The following is a 21368-nucleotide window of genomic DNA, read 5'->3' on the forward strand; positions in this document are numbered from 1 at the left end:
TTTGTTCTTACAAAAATTTAGATCTTTTTTAATCCACTGAAAAATCTATAAATCGACAAATTTTTTTTTAATGATTGAAGATGAAGATGTTTGAAGAGAAAATGCCTTAGACAGAATAACATTAAAAAGTTAAAATCAAAGATGTGCATAAAGAGCCCTGAATGTAGGGAAATGGGCATAGTTTTTGTGAAAAAACAAAATGTTTAAAATGAATGAAATTTTTCATGAAAAATTGTGTCCTTCAGAAAAAAACGATGGACAAACGATTTTGTTGGTTCTGAGAAATGAAAAGCGATCATTGTTTAAAAACATAGGAAATAAAACTAATGTTTTTAAATCTTTTGAAAGAACTTGAAAAATATATAGATTTTTTACTGAACTAAAAAATTTTCCAATAGAATTTAAGAAAACAATCTTTTTTACTTAACAAACGATTTTTCCTCTTTAATATATTTTTATAGTGAAGGCCTGATTTTTTTGGCACAAAATTTGAAAAACTTTTGTTTTTTACTGAACCAATCATTTTTTGAACGAACCATTTCACTGAACAATCGATTTTGCTAAACAAACAGTTTACTTAATGATTGTTCAGTAAGAAAACGAACGAAATAGATGAAAAGAGAAGGATATTTTTGAAAACAAAGGAAGTCATTTTTTTACTGATTGAAATAAAATGAACGAAATGGGTCGTTCACGAAAGATGAACGAACAAAATAAAAAAAACCTGAATGCATTAAAAGCACACAGAAGCAATACAATGAAATTTTCCAAATACAATGACCAGGTCCATTTGGATAATTTTAAAATTCTGAATATAAGCGATACCAAGCATTCTGTGTTTTCTTTGATTAAGGGAAGGTGTGTGGGTTGTTGCTTGTGGTGTAGTAAACGGGTGTATATGTGTGTGTAGAGTGTAAACCATTGTGAGGTTGTAGTGTGTCCCCTCCTCTTTCTCTCCCTCTCTCCCTCTGCAGAGAATATCTCTCAGTTTTATTGGTGAGGGATCCATGTTCAGAGGTTGTCCTCTACTCTCTCTCTCTCTCTCTGCAGATTTTTAATCTTGTATATCAGACAGTACTGGAGTAGAGTAAGTACTAGGAGGTACACCATGCGTAATTTCTTGGTAAATAAAACAAATGTGTCTTGGAAAAATTGTGGCATTTAATAGTATGATTTTTGATAACACAATGATAAAATATCCTGGAATTTCCAAATTGTGGTCTGTCTTTTTAATTCTTTATTTCTTTATTTGTGTGTGGATAACCCTTATGAGTGTCATATCAATCTGATAGCAATTTTATCCTCAGCTGATGATTTTCAAGTATAAGTTTTTAATTGTACGCAATAATACAAAATTATGCGATTTTTTTTCTTCTCTAAATTACCCCTCCCACTTAAATATTCTAGGGGTGGGGCAAAACATTAACTGTAAATTCAAAACATTTGGCTTCTTGGATAAAGGTACACATACAGTCCAATTACCTAACAAGTAATAATTTAGCTCTCCTGCTTACAAAACTAGCAGGAAAAAACCCGCAAATCAATTTTTTTATACGTTCTTCAGTTTCAGATTCAAAAAGTGTGATAGTTGTGAGTTCTTTGGGTTTACAGGTCTAGGTGGGGCACTGCCTCCCTCCCTGTATACGCCCTTGGTAGATATTTCAAAAATATCAAAAATATACAAGAAGAAATTTATTCAATTCTTGAGTGTTCCTTGTAAAACAAAGAAGAGTGTTTATATAGCTGTATTTAAACTTTATATTGAGCATCAAATATTTTAAAATTGAGATTGACATTTCCAACTTTAAGTGGTTTCTAACTTAAAATATCTAAAACTTCCATTTTTAGACCCAAATATTGCCATACAAGACAGAAACATTCAATTTTTTATATTTACTTTTAGCTACGATCAGTTTGATAAGTTCGTGGATAAATAAATAACTTTATTAACTGACTATAATCTGATTTGTAAATTTTTAATATCGAAAATTATATATATTGAGATGACGTGGAATAATCTGCTCCTCATGCCGCGTCTCTACATCCGGCTTGGTATAAATCGTCTTCCGCCACATACTTTCCATTCAAAATCAAATTCGATATAAATCAACTACTTAAAGTTTAGTTCTCATCAAACCACCTAGGCCAAAATGGTAAAGGTTTTACCAGTAATTATTTTAAAGAACAGAAAATCAACATATTTTGTGATATATTGCTAATTTAAAATGCTCAAAAAAGGCCGATTAATTCCTGATTTTATAAACCTCTATTGGCTGGGTTCCAGGTTATCCAGATTGTTTAATTGAATCATTCTTACCAAAAATTTACATACAAAGGTGTTGGGCCATATCCCAAACGCAATTCTTCCCCAAGCAAATTCACTAATCCCTGATTTCCCCAATGTCAACTTACTCTTGGGGGAGTTGTGACCAGGGAAATTTTTGATTGGGAAAAATGTTGTTGGGGAAACTACCGGTTTGGGAAACTGCTGGTTTGGGAAACTGCTGGTTTGGGAAACTGCTACCGCGCTAAGCCTTGGAATTGTAAGCTTAGCCGGATATGAAACACACAAGTTTCGCCTTCATATAAAATAACTTTAGCTTAGTTTCATTTGCAATAAATGAGTTTAAAAAGTTTATAATTATGTGGAATATTTGAGTCAACTTATTTGATAAATGAGTAAAGTTTTGGAAGGAATTTTGACAATCTTTTATATATTTTATCAGAAGCTGAAAGAACTGCAGACAGTTTTATAAAATATATAGCTTGGGTACCTAGCTTTGCTACTTTATTTATTTAAATTTTGCTTTTTAGAATTCTAAAAAGTTCAATTTAATTGAATTTTATGAAACTTTTAAATTTAATTTATTTCTATTGATAGCATTCTAATTTTTTTTCTATGGTAAATATGTAAAACATGAAATTAAAAGGTTTAACAACCCAATTTTTGGAGTTCAATGCTTTCCTAAAAGTAAAACAAAATAATTCTTCAGTAAATTTAATGTCAATAAAATTCATAATTCAGAAATTACAATTTTATTGATACATTTTTCTCAATTTCACCCCCCTTTTTTGAATTCAGTTTAAAGTTTTTTTTTGTAATCTTTCTCTTCTATAAAGCATATACCCTTTTAATTGGTAACCTTAGATTCTTCCATTTTCCAATCTTTTTCCAATTTTCTAACAAAAGAGGAGAATTTAAAATTACAAAGCCTGCTTTCATCTGTATATAAAGTATATATAAAGTAAATATAAAGTATAAGTTTATCAACTGAGGATTACCGCAAGGCATGAAATATCCATAGATAAGTAAATAAACATAGATAGCTTATGTAAGCAAAATCACCAAAAATTGTACAGTCCGCGAACTCATACTTCTAGGGGTCAAAGTGTACTTCAATGATAAGCGGGGGGGGTTGGTGTTTTAATGGATTTCATAATTATTAAACCACTTAGGAGTGAATTTTATTTTGAGAATATCATATTATTTCACTGAGCAAAATATCATATTGACGAGAACTGAAGAAGGACATGAGAAAGACTAAACTGTGGAAGACGATGTTTCGCGGCCTCCAAAACAGGGTTCCACAACTGGAGATGAACGCGGAATTATCCTGATCCTCGTGAATCTATCTTGAGTAGTTATGTAAAAGTTTTGCTGGATAAAGAAATATATATAGAAATACTTCTAACCTAGTTTTGATAGAGTCCGTCCGTCCGACCTCTATATTGGTGACCCCTACGAAGAACATTCAGTGATTTTTTTGTCCAGTACTCCGAACTTTTCTAGTACTTCGTGAAGATGACGGATNTACTCAGCAATATTTCATAATTAAAAGTTATAAAGAAGACGACAACAATTTTGACGTTTACTGGTTACCCTTGTAGCTGTCACGAAAGTACACTTTGAACTCCCTTCCAGGCTGAAAGGGACTGAAAAAATTCATACCGAGAGATTCTTTTAATTCCTCTCTATATATTCTCTATGGTTAAAGCATGGTTAGGATCGGATTGAAAAAGGCGAGAATTGATTTGTTACTGGAAACTTTAAATTTACTTTTACTTTCAATATATTTTTCCTCCCCCAAGGAAAATAATACAATTTCATAGTAAATACAGAAAAAAACTGGTTTCATCAAAATTGTTTTTTTTTCTTTAAAATATTGTTATATGTTTCAGTAAAAATGGTTCCAGTTCTACTGTTGTGCAGTATAGTAGTCCTGAATGGATGTGCGGTGAATGCAGTTGAGAAACCAGCTCAGGAATTCAGCATATTTTCAACCTTAAACTTTATATCTTCATCTTTAGGATAAACCAAGTTGAGTTGAACGTCTGAAGTATTTTCTTCCGCAATTAAGAATTATTATTTACTTTCATATTTCAAACTATAAAATAGGTTTGAACTGGTTTTCACCATCCGTTAGCAATGATATAATGGTTTTAAAAAAATTTAGTTTGTGGTAAAAAATCAATTAGTTGAAGATAGCAACGTTTTTGACCCGCTTATAAACATTCAAGTTTTTGATGGCTTTTAAGAGACACAACAAAAATCTTATACCTTTTATCTTAACAATATTCTGTAAACGTTCGTGTTTACACTTTATTAAACCCTAATCTAAAGAAATATATAACTTTAACCAACGAATTCCTAAATTGATAAAAAATCAGTGATTTCTAAATAAAAATTTCATAATTGATAATTTGTTTCAATTTATGATTGTTTACACTTAAAATTAAAAATCTTTAAAATTCTAACGATTTATTTTATTATATTTTCATGTTTTAGTATTGATCTAATTTGTTTAATTAGTTAATATTGATTTTCAGAATACTCCACAAAAGTATGAAAAGTTATACATCATATACATATACATATTATACATATTATACATATTATACATATTATACATACAAAGTTGCATATTCCGAAAGTTTGCTTTTGCTACACGAAGCCAAATGTTTACTCTAACAGAGATAAAATAAACAATGGGACAAAACCATACCAAACCAAACCAAATCAAACCATACCAAACCAAACCAAACCGAATCAAACCAAACATAACCAAACCAAATCAAAACAAACTAAAACAAATCAAACCATACCATATCAAACCAAAACTAACCTAACCAAACTAAACCAAACCAAACTAAACCAAACCAAACTAAACCAAACCAAACTAAACCAAACCAAACCAAACTAAACCAAACCAAACCAAACTAAACCAAACCAAACCAAACCAAACTAAACCAAACCAAACTAAACCAAACCAAACTAACCCAAACCAAACCAAACGTAACCAAACCAAAAAAAAAACAAAAAAAGAAAACCAAATAAAACCTAACCAAACCAAACAAACCCAACCCAACCCAATCCAAACCCAAACAAAACAAAACCTACAAAATCAAACTTAATCAAAAAAATTTTTATGCAGTATTTAAAATAAAAACACAAAAAAATTTATTTAATTTTATCATGTTCTCATGAGAGTGGAATTTAAAAGAATCAGTATGATTCAACTTTACGTTTAAATCTGCAAATAGACCTTTGCAAAAGAGTAAACAAAGAAAAATAAACATTCCACGGATATCAATGGAATAAAAAAATCAAATTTGATATTTCCAAAATTAACATTTTTACAATTTGTCGGGGACTTCAAAAGAAACATTACGCATTCATAGAACTAAAAAATGGGAATGACCGGCAATGTATGGTAGTTGAACTGAGTATTGTGGAGAAATTTTTAAGGGATCATTTGAGACCTATAAAACGTTTTTATGGTGCATATTTGTTCAGTAAGAACGCAAATTCAATCTTTAAAACCCTCATAGATTGTTAATTTTTGATGGATGATTTGAGAATCTGTTTTTAAAAAATCATTCAATAACGAAGACGAAAAATGTAACAAAAATTCTACAGTAAACTAATTAGTTGTTTCGGAACACCTTGAGAAATTAAAAATTAACTATTATCATCGAAAAAGGGTAATTAATCTAATTCAGTTAATAGTTCCTGTCATCTCTCCTCTTTCACAAACGTTTTCTTTATATTTCCCGGAATTTTTATTGAAAAGACGACATTTGAAGAATTTGAAGAAAATTGCGAACAAATTCATAAAGTATAAGAAATCCAATATAATAATGAAAACGAAATAATTGATTCTAACATTGATTTATTGAGAAGATTTCAATTGAGAAATATGTTCCTAAACATCTGATTAGTTTATTGTCGATTTTTTTTTACATTTTTTGTCGTCGTTTTCAATTATTTAAAAAAATTATTCTCAAAACGTAACCACCCAAATGGATGATTTTAAACGTAGACTTTGCGCTCAAACTCAGTAATTATACATTATAAAAACGGTTTATATGTCTCAAATGAATCCTAAAAATGTCTCAACAATAATACTGCACTCTCAGTTTAACTACCATACATTGCCGGTCTCTCTCTTTAATCTGAACGTAATAGCACATAACCGGCCCCACACTTAATCTTTTTAATGAATATCAGGATAAACTAAGTTATTAGACGTCTTAATTAAACTCTAGTTGTCGCATCCTTAATTATTTCTTTGCAGTCGTTACCTGTGTTTGGTATTAAATCATGATTTTAGTTAAAGTGTCCGTCGTTGCCGGTGGAATTTCAAAAATTTCAAAAATTTGTTCATTCCATGTCAACTCCAAGGGTACCCTAGAAAAAAGTCTTCAAATCATGTTTTGAATAATTATTTTCTTAATACTCAGCGATATTTCATAATTAAAAGTTATAAAGAAGACGACAACAATTTTGATGTTTACTGGTTACCCTTGTAGCTGTCACGAAAAAAAAACATACTTTTCATGATTGGAAAACAATGTAAAAAGTATTTATTCACGGGATTAGGGTTGATTCCTCGTCCTAGTATAAATACTTGGTGATTATAAACAATTTATATATATATATACATATCATCGAAATCTTTATTATATGATAGATTTAAGGCGGTTAATTATATAATTCAATCCAAGAAAAATAACAATTTAAATTTACTTTTTACAGTCCATTTTCCAATTATGTTGAATATACAGCTGCAGGGTGGAGTAGAGCAGGAGATGGTTCTAGAGATTGGAGACGATGTTTTAGTTCGAAGAAAACGAGCAGCAGGTCAAACATTTAAAAAAAAATCACATTTCCTTCACGGTTTTTCTTTATAACTTAAAAATGGCTTAAACTAGAACAGAACGCTCAAATATCTTTACTTCATAGTTGTGAAGAAATTTAGCCAAGTTTTGTTATGCGTTGAGTAGAGTGGAAGACGGTGAAACGGCTGGTATGTTAGACAAAAATAGGCAAAAGTCCAATTGGGGAACACAATCATGCAAACCCACTGATAATTCATGCAAAATGATTATTTTGAGTTTAAAAATCGTAAAAGTTAAATCATTTGAAAAGGACTTTATTTCGAAGGTCTTTACTACTTATGGATTTCAAAATGTTGAATTTTTTTTCTTCAGATATTTGTAAATACGGGAAAGGAACCTGGTCACCTTGCAACTCTCTGACGAAGGTAAACAAGAATTCTACGGTAATAATAGTCAAAATAAAGGGATGGTACGTGCGCTTGCCTCTTTGAATTACAAGAAAAAAGAGATTTGTAAAGTTTTTAGTGTTAGGTTAGGTAAAGACACTTTCTGGGCCGAGCGCTGTGGCTAGGACAAGCTCGGGGGTTGAGCGCCGCGGCTAGGACAGGCTAGGGGGCCGAGCACGGCGGCTAGAACAGAGTTTCTCTAGTCTCTCTGTCTTGTAGTTCAGCGCGACATGCACTTATAACTTCCTTGGGCTGCTGCTAAAATAAAGTTGAACTTTAAAAATGTAGAATAGGAAGACGATATTTAAGTAATCTCATGTCTATTCGATGCAGTTGAAAGCTTGAAAATCTAATTATTTTAAATCTGATTTTCTAATCCCTTTATCTTGAATTCCGATGTCGTAGACCTTTACTTTTTGTAACTATGATATCTGTAAGTAACAATAGTCAAAGTTTTAAATATCAAACGTTTACACCATCAGGATGCAAAGATATATAGGGATTTGAATACTAGAATTTGTGGTAAGCCTAACTTAACATATTCCACAGTATTATGGATCCCACTTCAACATGAAGATTGGAACATATTTTACAGTGATAATTGTTAAACAGCGGAATAAATTTTCTATTTGCCTGATTTTTTTTCAATTAGATATGCGTTTTACATTTAATTATTTCTCTAAATATGTTCCCGCAAAATTTTGTGAGAAATATTAGCAGAGCTACATACAGTCGATACAAAATCTTATTTTAAGAATTTCTAATTGTAAAAGCAAAAACAACTTTTCTCTGGATGTAGATGATTAGGATTAAGATTGAGGAAGGTTAAATCATGGTAGAAGGAGGGGGGGCTTATAGTTTTTTTAACGTACCAAATTATATGCTTTTAGTGTTATTAATAGTTAATTGGATGTACATAAGTGAGCAAGGGTGAAGAGGGATAAGGGATCGGGGTTTTCTGGAGAGAGGTAGAGAAAAGGGGGAAAGAGAGTATAGGGAGGGGGGGGGGAGACTAGTGCGTTGTATGATTCATTACATTGTAAATATTTACTTTAAAGCTTCAGGTATAATCCTAGCTAAAGGATTTATTTAACAAACAAGCAAGGGAGATTTTACTAAAAAATCCCGGGTAATAAAAAAGATTTAAGATGATTTTTGTTAAAGTACATACATAAGAGCTTGCAACAATAAGATATTTCTACGTATTAAATTTTTTTTTACTTTCAGAAGTCTCGGTACAATTTTCTTTTGCAAATACTCAAAAGAGATTTATTTTTTTTGCGGGTTTAGCATAATTTAGTTGTTTATAAACTAATTTCCTAAAATTTACTCAATTCTATTTTCGTTTAAAGCGTCTAATGACACACTATTGTTGTGTTTTAATAGTCGCAACTTTGTCGAATTTTCCCAGCTGAATTAAGTTTTGCCAAAATACTTCTAATCCCTATATTATATATCTTTTCAACCCAATGTCAAGGTTGGAAATATCGAAGTTTTACACAATCAGGTTGCAATGATAATGATATTCAAATCAGAGTTTTTGACTAAACTGTTCCCTTTGTAGTAACTTAGCATATTTGTGTTAACAAGTTATCTTTGTAAAGATAAAATTTTGTCTGAATGGAAATATTTTTTATTTGGGACACCCGGCCTATCTATATATAATATTGGACATATTGTGAGGGGAAGGAAGGGGAGGGGGGGTTAAGAGCTTTTAAAACAAGATTTGTATTTACATATTTTACTTAGAAATATATCTATTCATAAATTTAGAATTTATATTTGAATATTTCAATTTTCCAACGGTTCAATACTAAACGAATACCCAATAGGACTGTAAAGGAAATATGAAAGGGGGTATAGGCTGAAACGTGAGAATCTGAGGAGTTGATTGAGACCTATAAGGGTTCTATCTGATGTTCTTGTCACGAGAAATTGACTTAAAACTATGTCAAAATTATACCAAAACGTAAGTATGTAAGATATATGTTCGTATCACGTGACCAGAACTCCCACTAATGACAGTGGAATATACTAGTCACATGATACAGACGGGAGGCACGTGATATTAATACTGCACTGCTATTGGTTGGAGTGCTGGTGACAGGGTTTGGACGTATAAATAATATTATGAATTATATCTATCAAAATTCAAAAATTATTAAATTCAAATGATAATTGGAGCAAACTTGAGTTTCTAAGGCTCCTCTGGGATATCGTCAATTTTAGATTGGTTGCATATTTGTTGAATACGATTTGTTTAATTACGAATCTTAAACACAATCTTACATATATATATATATATGTTTGGTATAATTTTGACACAGTTTTTCATCAATTTCTCGAGACAGAACCATAAGATAGATCTCTCAATCAACACTTGAGATTCTCAGGTTTTAGTCTATCCCCCTTTCATTTTCCTTTACAATCCCTTAAAGTAGATATTTAGCAAGTGTGAATGTTTATTGTTTTAAATTTTAATACTTTCTCAATATATTTTTCTCGTTTCAAATGATCAGCAAAAATAGCGTTTTCTTTAAAAACGAAAAAAGAAAAAAAAATTTTTAATAATTTTAAAAATTATTTCTTCAACTAATCAAAATTTTTTCAAAAAATTCAAAACAACATCAAAATAGGTGTTAGTTTCGCGTAAATCTCTGAAACGAATTCTTAAACTAAAAAATATGATTTGGAAAGTCTTCTTGAAACATTATGCCCATCCCTGTTTTTAATAAAGTAAAAGGATGTTATTGTTTACTAAACCTTAGATCTAGATTAATTCTCCTTACCTCCCTGTAACCTAATTATCTACAGGGGTAATTGATGACGACTTTATCCTGACAATTAATTGTAAACTAAGTTAATTTCAAACATGGGCTCTATCTACACTTAACTGTGTGTGTAATATAGGGTTAACTATAAAGTATATTACGCGACTACGCGATTTCCCTAAAGACCTAATGAAGTTTTGATAAGTACCGTGCTGTTTTTCTCCGGGCCTGTTGTAAGATCTTTTCTTCCCTTCTCTCTCCATACTAAAGAAATACAGGATAGCTCCAAACTTTATTGAACCAAGCAATCTTCAATCTGATAAAAAATAAAGCTTGGTAACTACATGATTTGACACTGAAGATAGCAATTATTCTGAAGTCTTATCCTTTGTGGGTAAAACCCTGTAGAATATGAACAGTTTGCCAACATTTTAAGTTCAATGAGGTGGTAAATAGAAGCCATATACATACTTTTATAACCAAAATTTGTTTTGGCTCNTAGTGCCAAGTTTAGGGAAGATAATTTTGTTTAGACTGACAAACCCTACTAGCTACTGCATGTCCAATGAAAAAGCCATTCTTTGGTAGAAATATCTTAACGCTCAATTAGTCATTGGTCCATTTTATGCTGTAAATGGGGTACACACCTCTCATTGGTTGTATGTGAAAACTTTGAGTTAAGAAAAAAATTTCCGTACATTAATCAACATCGTACCCAGCCAACATAAAGCTGTTGCATAAAGTGTACTAGCTCCACGGAATGATGGTTGATCTTTTATTTATTTATTTATTTATTAAAAACCGTATTCACTAGAGGGGCGGTTACGATTAAGTATATGAATAAGACCTATATAAGACCAGGCAAACCTTGTATTTGTTCGGATCAAGGTTGTAATGCAAGGAAAGTTATTTCAGAGGTGTACGCATCTTTTGCACTGCAGTGTACTGTCTCTGGGCGGTAATGTAAACACAAGACCGTAAGACGGATGTCAAAGCCTGACATGAAATCCATCTTTCACATAAAAATTAATGAAATATTCTCGTCATAGAAAACTATTATGTGAATTATCAAAATTATCAAATTTTAATGCTTTTTACCTCCTCGGATACTAAACGAACACATGATGCATCTATTCTTGTTTACAAATTCCGCCCAGAGAGATCTGGTTTTAATATGTACGCAGAGTATACGCAACTGCAATAAACTTTCCTTGCATTAAAACCTTGGTTCGGATCATGTCACTGATGGGGTATATATATACCTATATTTGTTAATATCCAAGCTCTAACGTTATATTCCAGTTTTTTCGTCTAATTACAAGTAATTTTTTAATTTTGACTCAATTTTAATCAAACATTGATTTTCATATTTTTTTCTGTAATTTAAACGAAAACTCAATAATAGAAAAATAATGGTTTCAACGTGTACGTTACGAATTACCAAAGCTTTAAAAAGCACATTTAGTTCCATAAAAATGTCATTTAAATATCTTATAAGAAATAAAAAGAATTATTATGAGAAAGACTTTCTGGGTTATGATTTTAACCAATGGAAAATATTTATATTTACAATATAATTTTGAATCAGTTTCAAACTTTCTCTTAACGGATCCATAGAAAAATATACAATATAAATATAGAACCAATCTTTGAAAAGGAATTGAGTCTTTGCCACAAACTCTGATTTAATAACCCCTGTTCCCTATATCTTTGCAACCTAATGGCTTAGACCTATAGATATTTCAAACCGTGAAATCTGTTACATCAAATAATCTTAAGTTTGCAACATCAAAGTTCACATAGACAATTTCTTTGATTAAGGATTTTCCTTTATTAACTTTTATTTTCAGAAGCACTCCTGTTGATACCATTATTTTGATTAGAATTACAAAGATAGTAACTATAGCTAATGGATATAAAGTATAAATAATGCACCCAGATAGAGAATAATATCATTTAGAAAACAGTACATGCCATTCAAGAGATAGTTCTACATATTATTAGTCTACATAAATGCTATGAAAATACTTATAGCTTACAATCCACCCAGAAACTGCAATACATTTTAATAGGTTCATCATGAATCTAATAAAATCTAGAATTCTAAATACAATTTAGTTCTGTGAATTTCAGAAAAATAAATGCATTGCACATTGCACAAACACAGCTTGCAAATGAAACCTAGATTCATATTTCATTTTCCATTTTGAAATCTTTGCTAAATTTTAAAAAATGTGCAGGAATTAAAGGGACTGTAAGCGTAATTTTCAGCGACCCTCCAAAGACCCTCTAAATGCCATATTTACAATAGAATCCTTCAAAGATTTATCTGATCAATCTATTTACACTTGGAGTTTTTTTTACAAAAGTGACTTGCGAAATTCTACTGCAGTAGAACATATTGGAATTATCAGAAATAAACACTTTCAAACCTAGAAAACATCAACATCTTTCACATTATTGATTGGTTAAAGTTTTCAAGGGTACCGCAGTGAATCGGGCATTATCATCTTTGCATGGAGGGTCACTTGAAATTAGGCTTACAGTTCCTTTAAATGCTGATGTCACATTATGATACTCAGGCTAAAACTGTTCCTTGGTTGAGCTATATAGCTTACACGTAAAGTTTTAAATTGAAGGATTTAATTCTAATTCTAGGGATATTACTTGAAAAACATGATTCTAATAAAGGGGTGCAGGTTGATTTAAAGCAATATTTAATCTTTAGCTAGACAAGGTTGAACCCCATTTATCAACTTGAACTCGCGAACTACAGAAGTGGTTAAACTACATCCTGCTATTTATTAAATCAAGTTCATGGTGGATGAACACTGAATATGCAAATTACGGACAGATTAAAAATTTATATAGATACATACAGTGATAATAAAAAAACTGTAGTTTAGGAAGACGACATTTCAGCAATACTAAAGTGTATTTGATGCTTTTACAAAGTAAATAGCTTTACTAGTAAGTAATTAAATTCCTTAATAAGTGAAATGGGTCTGTTAACAATGCACAATAGTTGTGCCTCATGTTCATTGGACTATTTAAAGTCATAAATTGAGTTTAAAAGTCCACAGTTTTCTGGCTATCACTGTACTTTCAAAGGATGTTGCTTCAGAGACAACTGTACAAAATTTATAGATTCTGTTTTCTTGCATAAAATCATTTAATAAGCCATTAAAAGACTATATTCAAGGCAGAAGACTTAATTTAACCTTGAGATTGTCCTTTCTGAATAGTTTTCAAGTCGTCTTTACAGTCTCATCTTTTGTGGATAACCCTGTACATACTATGATCTCCAGTTTATTTCCAATCTGATTCAGTTTGCCTATAAATGAAATTGTATTGTATCTCTAGGGATGTATTTATATTGTATTGACAATACAGTGTATTTACTCTGCAAACAGATTAATGTTTTCTATGTTTGTTGTATACTGGTTTAGATCTAGAATTATTGGATAAATTGATAAAATCCAGATCCAATATTTTTATCAAAAGGTTAAAACGAAAATGATCTTACACAATATGATAAAATTAGTTCAATTTTGCTTATCTTTTAACTATATTCTTATAGATAATCAAAATCAAACTGACAATTAACAGCTGATCGTAAATCTTTTTTCCGTCAATATCTAATATCTTCTACCGGCTGCCAGAGTAAAAATATTGCATACTTTAATAAAAGCAAACTTGCATAGAAAAATATGTTGTCATTTTTCTAATAGCGTAGATATTTGTGAGTCTACTGAAAACCGAAAAACTATTTATCAATGATAAATAAACTATTATCAATGATATCTATTAAAAATGAGAAATTATTAAATTAAAATTAAAATAGTTGCGCACCTTAGCTGTTTAGGCTCCTCTGGGTCATCGTAATTCTCAGTTTTGTTGCGAATTTGGTGAATTTGATCTGTCTAAACCTTTCATTTATATACCACATCTCATAGGGACATCAGATAGAAATCGTATAAACTGCGATCAACTCCTGACGTGTTTAGGTTTCAGCCTAAACCCCTTTCATTTTTCCTTAACACTCCCTTTAATGTTCCAAATTAAACATTTCATTAAAGTTTCTGCATAACATCCTATTCTTCTTTAGACAAAACAAGTAAAGGAATAATTTGACGCGCAAACTAAACTTTATAATAGGAATTCCAGTATGAAATAATGATCATTCATAAATCAATATTGGCGATCAAAGTTACACAAACTTAAAGTTATATGCAGTGGTTAAACAATGATTATGATGTTTAGTTGGAGGCACGTGTTGATAAACTGAAAACCGGTTCGTCCGGCCCCACCTGCCCAAGCAGCAGACAGATCACAAGGAAACAGCTGATACATTTTATATTTTCTAAAATCTTATTTATGTTTTGAATATTTGCTGGATCAAAGGGGTTTAAATTTTATGTATTGAAGCTTAATATTTACTTAGAAATTGTAAGAAAGATAAGAGGAAGGGAAAGACTGATGTTGGAAAGAAAGGTAAACATATTTTTAACAACTAATCTTTGCTTTACGTATCATTAAAAAGACTGTAAGCGTAATTTCAAGTGAAAATATGATAAATCCCATTTCACAACTGTACCTTTAAATTTTTGACAGATCAAGGTTGTCGGACTTAATCTCATTAATCTTTAAACATGCTTTGTTTACAAGTTTTAAGAATGTTGATATTTACTTTTTTTGGAGTGTTGAAAGTAAATATTTTCTTTTAATGTAAACTATTTCGTATTGTCAAGGGAAACATTTAAGTTCAGTGTTTACGCAGTGTAAACCACGTTTTACAGGAATTCAAGTGATTATCAAACGATTTAAACACAGAGCTCTCTTTACTCGATGAAAACAAAGGTTTGAAGGCTACCGTTGGAAATCAAACATTGCACTCTTTGCATAGAGGGTCACTTGAAATTATACACGAACAGTAACTTTAGAAAAAATCTAATTATTTTGTTTTCGATATCGAATATTCGACCTAGAACGTAGCAGAATAGATGAAAAAAATTTTGAAAATAAATGATGTGAATATTATGCTTCTGTGAAAAATACTTTCACATGTGTTAAGCAGTCCTTCAAGAAGGAGATAATTCAGCTAAATATCTGTTAGCTATTTTATTTTATAAATTCCCATTCTGTTCTTGACACGAATATTTATTGAACAATTTGAATAAATTTTTCATTATACCTTGAATAAATTTAAATGTTTGATCTAACCTATGACAATATTGATAAAGTTTCGGACAAGAAATATTAACATTTTCTTTTATAAGAAATATTCCACAAAGTTTAAATGTTTTCAGGAACATTTAGCTTGTTCTCTAGTTTATGTTTCTGTTAAGTTTGTTTCTTCTAATTTTTTTCTGCGGGGTGCATTGTCATTCAAAAGCCTTTAGGGGGGGGGGGACTTGTTTAATGCCCCCCCCCCTTCTGAATCCCCTTCAGAATCTGTCCTTAAAGACAATAAAGAATTGGCATTACTGTGAATAAACTGTTCGTTAATAATTCGTTAACAGTTCGTTAACAGTTCGTTAACAGTTCATTAACAGTTAGTTAGCAGTTCGTTAGCAGTTCTTTAACAGTTCGTTAACAGTTCGTTAACAGTTCGTTAACAGTTCGTTAACAGTTCGTTAACAGTTTGTTAGCAGTTCGTTAGCAGTTCTTTAACAGTTAGTTAACATTTCGTTAACAGTTCGTTAACAGTACGCAAATATTTTAAGTAGTGAAAATTAAACATTTTTCCTCGTTAGAATTTCTCATTAATTTTCATAAGATTTCGGAAATGAATCTTTGCCTAGCTTTAAGCGTCAAAAAAGTGCTTATTCTCTTTAGGCAGGGACACACTTTTTTAGGCAAAATTTTCCGTTTTCCTTAAAATAATTATCAATTTATTTTTCATCCAGCATTTAATGTTTCTTAAAATAATTATTAATTATTCTTGAACAAAATTCTGTCTGTCACAAAGAGTACGGTAGAATTGTTCACCAATTACAAAAAAGAATCTTTTCTCGTGCAAAATGTTTAAAACTTATTCCAGTCAAAGACTTTATAATTAGTCTTTGATTCCAGTCATTCGCATTTGCTTGCGAACCCTAATTTGATTGAAGTTCATTTTTTTAACGTTAAAAAGCGCGCGCAAAAAAACTAATTTTCTATTCTTTGATTTTCCTTTCATTTACGTACAGGATGTCCCACGAAACATGACAGTTGATAAATAGTTTTGAATATCGTCTTACATAAACTGTATTATGATATTTAGGACTTTTTGCAGTTTATTTCGTTAAAAAAATCTTTTGCTCAAATATATTTTACTTTGAAATCAATTTTAATATAATATGACTCCCATATAATATTTTTATTATTTTCCTTGGTATCAATTAACTTAACAAATTATGGAAGAAGACAATTTAAACTATTTACTAATTGTCATGTTTCGTGGGACACCCTGTAGATAATGCTACTAATTATTGAGAAAATTCGTGTAGTTTCTAGGTCATTGTTTGAAACATTTTTATAGTACTTTTTACACAGGGTCACCCATAAAGAATAAGATTGCAATGACGACCTAATAAATGTATAAACTAAGACTGCACAGTCGTCTTAAAAGTCTCATTCTTGTGACTAACCCTATACTGTATCAGCTGCAGGGAATCTTAAATGTAAACAAATAGTGTCTCTTTGTTAAAAGGATTTGTCTCAGAAAATATTCAATTAAACTTTTTAGATGATTGATACTTGATTACGCATTTTTCAATTTTATTAAGAAAAATTTGACAAGATTTCAAAACAATATATTTTGTAGTCTGGGATTCGACAAAAGAGCTTGAACCTGATTTCTGAGAAAGGAACCACTGGTTGCCCGAAAGTGAAGGTTCTCTCGAAGAAGTGTAAGAACGTAAAGCTAGAGAAGAAGGAGAAGAAGGAGAAGAATGAGAAGAAGGTGAAGAATGAGAAGAAAGAGAAGAAGAAGAATGATGGAGAGGGGAAGAAAGGAAGAGATGGAAAGAAAAAGAACAACAACCAAATCCCAGCCAAACAAAAAAGGCAAAACAAGATTTCAGGTAATATAGGAAATTGTCATGAAAAGAACTGTAGTCGTAATTTACGAGAGTACACTCAAAATTGGCTTCTCTAAAAAAGTAAATTGCGAATTTTTACTGCAGAAAAACATATAATTAAGTGAATGGCAACTTATGGTAGTTAAACTGAGAATGTAGTATTGTGATGACATTTTTTAGGATTCATTGAAGACATATAAACCGTTTTAATGATGTATATTTACTGAGTTTGAGCGCAAAGTCGACGTTCAAAATCATCCATTTGGGTGGTTACGTTTTGAGAATCGGTTTTTTAATTAAATTTTTAAATATCGACGATAAAAAATGTAAAAAAAATCTACAGTGAACTAATTAGATGTTTAGGAACATATTTCTCAATTGAAATTTTCTCAATAAATCAATGTTAGAATCAATTAATTCGTTTTCATCATTATATTGAATTTCTTATTCTTTATGAATTTGTTCGCAGATTTCTTCAAGTTCTTTAAATGCCATTTTTTCAAAAAAAATTCCAGGAAATCTACAGAAATATTTATGAAAAATGAGATATTATACTATTACTTATTTTCGATGATAATAGTTAATTTTTAATTTCTCAACCTGTTCTTAAACAACTAATTAGTTTACTGTAAAATTTTTACTACATTTTTCGTCGTCTTTTAAAAATAGATTCTCAAAATTTGAAAATCGTCCCATAAAAAAACATAATCTATGAGGTTGAATTTTCGGTCTTGCTGATAAATATGGACCGTAAAAACGTCTGATAGTCCTCATATAAATCTGAAAAATTTCTCAATAATACTGCAAGTTCAGTTCTACTACCATACATTGCCGGTCATTTCCTTTAAACATTTTTAAACCTGGAAAAGTTACAAAACCTTCCACACGATTGACGAGATAAAAGTTTCAAGGGTCCATTGTCATTTGGGCACAGCCATCTTTGCATGGACCAGGAATCTAAAACTAGGACTAGACAGGTCCCACATATTTAACATGGGTTGGAACATTTAATACATAGGAAGCTATTCCATACGTTGTATAAATCATTACAATAAAGACGACTTTCGAAACAATTTAGATTTTTTAACAAGCTTTTTATAAATACACATAAACATGGAATNGACAAAGGTTTGAAATTGAGCAGATGTTGAAAGGACCGGGGTAATAAAGCTGAAACATGAGCCGAGGTGGGTGGGGAGGGAGTACACACTGATATCTAACAATTTGGTCATTCTCCAAGCAAGCTGTGACTTCGTTGTGATTGATTCGTATACTAAAACGTGATTAATATAAATAAAAGAAACTAAACACATAAATTGAGGTGTGACTAACTTGCCACGGTAGAAAAGAAATTGATTCTTTGCCTCAATTTATAATTATCTAATTAAACGACCATTTTATCTGATCTTAAAATTTGACTTTTTTAAGCTCTGCGACTTGAGTTTGTGGCAAGTTGTCAGTACCTTTTTGGTTGGAGAAACGAACAGTATTTATTTTCAGATGATGAAGGGATCTGATCTGAAGGTTTGCCAAAAGGAGTCCAGCATGAAAATTAATTGCTGAACATTTCATTGATCTTCACAAAACATTATTCTAAAGTTTTGTTTATTAATGTAAACTCATATTCAGTTTAAGGTTTTCAGCGAACGAACACTTTCGCTTTTTTTCGCGAAAAGGAGCAAAAATAATGCAGGATTTCGTGAGAAAAAAACATGCGACTATTTCGCGAAAAATTGCATAGAAATTTTGTTTCATTTTTCTACAAATAAATGCGAAAAATGCGAATGTTCGGCAAAAAAATTATTAGTTTCCTCAGTCGTTTCGCTGGAAACCCTAATATTTACCCCATCAAGCCAAACAAATAAAATATTCCGAAAAATGAATCTTAACTTTTGAAAAAAGTAAGATTGATCCCTGCTGCCATTTAATTTGAGATCTCTTGTTATTTCAAGCTCCTTTATTAACATATATATAAATACCTATAAATATGTTTTTGGTTTATACGCTTATTCAATTTCTCCATATCATAAAATAGAACCAATTATTTCTTTTTCATCATTACATTGAATTTCTTATTCTTTATGAATTTGTTCGCAGATTTCTTCAAGTTCTTTAAATGTCATCTTTTCAATACAGAATCTACAGAAATATTTATGAAAAATGAGATATTACTTATTTTCGATGATAATAGTTAATTTTTAACTTCTCAACCTGTTTCTAAACAACTAATTAATTCACTGTAAAATTTTTACTACATTTTTCGTCGTCGTTTTTTAAAAACATTCTCAAAATCATCCCTCAAAAGAATAATCTATGAGGATTTTAAAGATTGAATATGCGCTCTTGCTGATAAATATGCACCGTAAAAACGTCAGATAGGCCTCATATGAATCTTAAAAATTTCTCAATAATACTGTAATCTCAGTTCAACTACCATACATTGCCGATCATTTCCTTTAAACACTTTTAAACCTGGAAAAGTTACAATACCTTCCACACAATTGATGAGATAAAAGTATCAAGGGTACCATTGTCATTTGGGCACTGCCATCTTTGCATGGACCAGGAATCTAAAACTAGGACTAGACAGGTCCCACATATTAAACATGGGTTGGAGCATTTAATACATAGGAAGCTATTCCATACAGTCGTTGTATAAATCATTACAATAAAGACGACTTTCGTAACACTTTAGATTTTTTAACAAGCTTTTTATCAGCATAAATACACATAAACATGGAATCAAAGAGACGCTGTCAATTGACAACTTCTCCTTATTTTCTTGTAAACATGTAAATTGAAAAAAGCTTTTTTGAAATCAAAACTTTAATTGAAAAGTTGTCTTCATTATATTAATATAATCGCCTACCACAATAGATGGTCATTTCATTAACAAACTGAAAAAATTAGTAATTTTTAAATAGACCATCTTAAACAATATATTATATTATATTCTTATAGGGAAGGGGTAGGACGTCCCTAAAAGTTCTTTTTTATATGATTTGAAAGCAGTATACTTTACGGGGTACTTTTCAAAGACAGTTTATAGACATTAAAAGATAGCTTTTGTCCAAAAAAATAGCTTATTTATCTTATCCATTAAAGCTTTTGAAAGCCATTCTTTGAAATCTTCTCGCTAAAAAAATGTTATCTTTGAAATCTTCTAGCTAAAAAAATGTTATCTTTAAAATTGTTGCAAAAGAAATGTCCATCTTTGGTCTTGTAAAAAAAGCTTTTTACCTAAATGATTCTGCAGATAATCATTCATTTATTCTTGACATTAATTATCTAGAAACCAATTACCAATAATAGACTAGAAAAGATGCCAAGATACAAAAATTGCGTGCTGACCTCAAAATCTTCTTTAAATTTTGCTTTCTAAAACTATCCTAGAAATAATAGAAATAATGAATAATATATGAATAAAGATTATAAAATGGCAACGTTTTATGCTTTTGATTATAATGACAAAATAGAATTCTAAATCAAGCCTAGTTTTACATTAACTAAGTTTAAAGTTTTTTTAAATTGCTAAAACTTTTCATTTAATTTATTTACATGGAATTAGATTTTAAAGTCTCTGAGGCCTAATTTGATCTTTCTAATCTGGGAGTATATTTTTATAATTAAATCTGGATAGAAAGATTAAATCTTTATTCCAACTTTTCATGGCCTGCTCATTAAAAAAATTCATACCTTTAACTTTCATGGTTAGGGTGTAAGAGAGGATTTTTAAAAAGTTAGAAAACTATGTCGAAAAATTTTCAAAAATAGTTTTTACTTTTAACAAAAATCAACATATGACACGTGTTGTTCTATCCATTTTTCAAAGGCTTTTCAAAGATATAAGTCTTAGCTTTGTAGCTTAATTAATAAAAAGCCATTAACATTTCTGATTTTTTTGAAACACCGACCCGCCATTTACCGTCCCCCACTTTACCCTATGCATCAAAAAAAAAATTTTTAGC

The 21368-nt window shown here is 30.5% G+C and overlaps 1 protein-coding gene and 1 long non-coding RNA gene across 2 annotated transcripts; both read left to right on the forward strand.

Annotated features, from left to right (window-relative positions):
• Positions 1 to 4158: 4158 nt before the first annotated feature.
• LOC111700868 (uncharacterized) lies at positions 4159 to 14853 on the forward strand. The gene is made up of 5 exons (XM_023471927.1): positions 4159 to 4262; positions 7066 to 7141; positions 7492 to 7544; positions 14600 to 14673; positions 14781 to 14853. Exons 1-5 carry the CDS (start codon positions 4185 to 4187, stop codon positions 14851 to 14853), a joined length of 354 nt encoding a protein of 117 aa, XP_023327695.1. The 5' UTR covers positions 4159 to 4184.
• A 2288-nt stretch (positions 14854 to 17141) lies between these two features.
• On the forward strand, positions 17142 to 19432 carry LOC111700881 (uncharacterized). The gene is made up of 2 exons (XR_002765066.1): positions 17142 to 17403; positions 18901 to 19432. It is a non-coding gene; the product is annotated as an uncharacterized LOC111700881 (long non-coding RNA).
• The last annotated feature ends 1936 nt before the right edge of the window (positions 19433 to 21368 follow it).

This window comes from Eurytemora carolleeae, unplaced genomic scaffold, assembly GCF_000591075.1.
Source record: "Eurytemora carolleeae unplaced genomic scaffold, Eaff_2.0 scaffold403, whole genome shotgun sequence".
Classification (NCBI taxonomy): Eukaryota; Metazoa; Arthropoda; class Copepoda; order Calanoida; family Temoridae; genus Eurytemora; species Eurytemora carolleeae.

What these genes read in the sequence shown, in the direction of transcription:
- LOC111700868 (XM_023471927.1), top strand. Translation starts at nt 4,185, where the DNA reads ATGGTTCCAGTTCTACTGTTGTGCAGTATAGTAGTCCTGAATGGATGT. An exon ending in CAGTTGAGAAACCAGCTCAG is followed by an intron (nt 4,263 to 7,065) that starts GAATTCAGCATA and finishes TTGAATATACAG; the next exon opens with CTGCAGGGTGGAGTAGAGCA. An exon ending in AGCAGCAGACAGATCACAAG is followed by an intron (nt 14,674 to 14,780) that starts GAAACAGCTGAT and finishes ATATTTACTTAG; the next exon opens with AAATTGTAAGAAAGATAAGA.